This window comes from Diabrotica virgifera, chromosome 4, assembly GCF_917563875.1.
Source record: "Diabrotica virgifera virgifera chromosome 4, PGI_DIABVI_V3a".
Lineage (NCBI taxonomy): Eukaryota > Metazoa > Arthropoda > Insecta > Coleoptera > Chrysomelidae > Diabrotica > Diabrotica virgifera.
This window is the reverse complement of record NC_065446.1, coordinates 98,870,575-98,872,955: the sequence shown is the minus strand read 5'-3', so window position 1 is coordinate 98,872,955 and position 2,381 is coordinate 98,870,575. Positions and strand designations below refer to the sequence as shown.

At 35.1% G+C, this 2,381-nt stretch overlaps 1 protein-coding gene across 1 annotated transcript; it reads left to right on the top strand.

Moving 5' to 3' along the window:
• Positions 1–225: 225 nt before the first annotated feature.
• Positions 226–858, top strand: LOC126883617 (general transcription factor II-I repeat domain-containing protein 2A-like). Its single transcript, XM_050649270.1, has one exon. The coding sequence runs from the start codon at positions 226–228 to the stop codon at positions 856–858; it is 633 nt and encodes a 210-aa protein (XP_050505227.1).
• The last annotated feature ends 1,523 nt before the right edge of the window (positions 859–2,381 follow it).

Genomic DNA, 2,381 nt, shown 5'->3' with positions numbered 1-2,381 from the left:
TAGTGGAAACAGAGGCTGAGTATGGAGACTTGCTAATGTACAACCATGTAAGGTGGCTGAGTGCAGGAAAGTGCATGGAACGATTTTTTGCCATAAGAAAGGAAATCCCTGCATTCCTCAACAAAATCCGTTTCATCTGACACAACTGAACTGGAAGAGAAGTTTAAGGATCCAGAATTCTTAAGACAGTTAGCTTTTATAACAGATCTGACTAATCATCTTAACATGTTAAACTTGAGTCTTCAAGGAAGAAACCAGACGGTTTCAGATTTGATCGGAATGATAAACGGATTCCGGAATAAGCTGAACGTGTTTAAACGTGCTTTGGAAAAGAACAACCTGACACACTTCCCTAGCTGTCTGCAAATAGCAGAAGAATTCAACGGTGAGGAAAATATTGAGTTTTCATCCTGCATTTCACAAATTGAACAAATTATTGATGAATTCAATACAAGATTTGAAGAAATTGAAAGTCTCAAAAGCAGTGTACTACTTTATAATAACCCTCTTGGAGCAACCATTGATGATCAACCACCCAACTTACAGCTTGAGTTATGTGATCTTCAAGCAGACATGTTCCTAATCACCAGACAAGAAAAGGGACCTGAATTTTTCAAATTACTGTCAAAGGAGAAATTCCCAAACCTGCGAGATTTTGGACTGAAAATGACGTCAATGTTCGGAAGCACATATACATGTGAAAGTACCTTTTCCTCCATGAAATACATAAAAAACAAAAACAGAAGCAACCTTACCGATTCTTCCTTACGTCATCTTATGAGACCGTCTACAACTAAACTGGAGGTGGACATTTCTTCATTGGTGGATGAAGCCGATCGACCACAGTCCTCACACTAATTGGATACATCTTTTTCGTTGCTTTTGCAATGTTTGTCTTGATTATTGAAAAGTGTTATCAATAAATTTTCCGTTTATAAAAAAATGTAGTTGTTGAGCAATAAAAGGAATAATACTCTTTTTTGTTTTAATTATTTTTATACGTCACTTTATTTTGTTATTACTTGTAACAAAATTATTATATGGCCCGCGACAACATCAAAGGTTTTAGTTTTGGCCCTTGAGGCATTGCAAGTTGGACACCCCTGGTTTATTGGCTTCCACCTTCTTGGGTATTTGGCCAGCTCGTCGGCGCGGAATAAAGGAAAAATATTTATATTCTAATGACAGTTATCATATGTCATTATAATAATATATACCAGTTTGTTGAGATTGGAGTTTGATATAGTTATTGATGGAAAGGAAAGAAGGTTTACTATGGAAAATAAAACCATTTTGTAAAATTATAAGTTTTCTATGAATAGTTCAAACGATCAAAAACACTTGTAACGTCACATAACTGTATTTTCTACTGACGTTTATAATGTCTTTAATTTAAAATTGTATACAATTTTGTTTACTTTGTTGGTACAGAATGTAAACATATAACCCGATGACGTCACGACGCGTTTTGGGCTGGCTGGTATAATTTGAATTTTAAATCGTCTTTAGGGCGAAACGAAAAACAAACAAAACTTTTTTATCTTTGATACATGTTTTAAATTATGTTCTGTTGTGATTTATAACATTTTTTTCGAATTTAAAATTTTATGCAAGTTCCCTATTATGACTTACACTGCGGAAACAAGACCTGACACCACAAGGATAAAAAGAAACTTGTGAAATGAAAATAGTCCGAGATATCATAGGAAAATCATTATGGGACAGACAACGACGTAGCACAGACCTCGACCTCAGGCAAAGCTGTAATATAGAGAACATAAATGACTAGACACTGAAAAGAAAAAAAAATGGTATAGCCATATAAGCAGAATGGGAGAAAGAAGACTGGTGAAGATAGCACGAAACACATCACCAAACGGCCGAAGGAGTATAGGAAGGCCAAGGAAGAGATGGAGTGACAACCTGGATATCTGATGAGGAGGCATCCGAGGATGAAACAGGCTCGAGCCTATTGAGGAAACAGGAAGAAGAACAAGATAATAAAAGATAAAAAGTTAAAGATTAAAAAAAAACTGCTCACTCGTAGGGATTCGAACTCATTCGCAATCAATGTAAAAAATAAATAAATGCGAAGATAGCTGCAGTTTCTAATCACGTCAATCTAAAGAAGTTTATTAGAACAAATGTATTTGAAAATAGAATTTTTCACCTGTTAAACCTTCCATGAGTTCGGTTCAGTTATTCTGAAGATGTAATAAAAAAGCTATAAAAAATAAAATGAGGTTTAACGTAATTTAAAGTTTACATATTTACAAGTATACCGGACAAACTGCTTGACTTGCCGCATTAGGCAAAATATTGGCATTTACTTACTTACTTAAGCCGTCCTCTTGTACCTTACGTTGTCGAGGTAAGTGGAG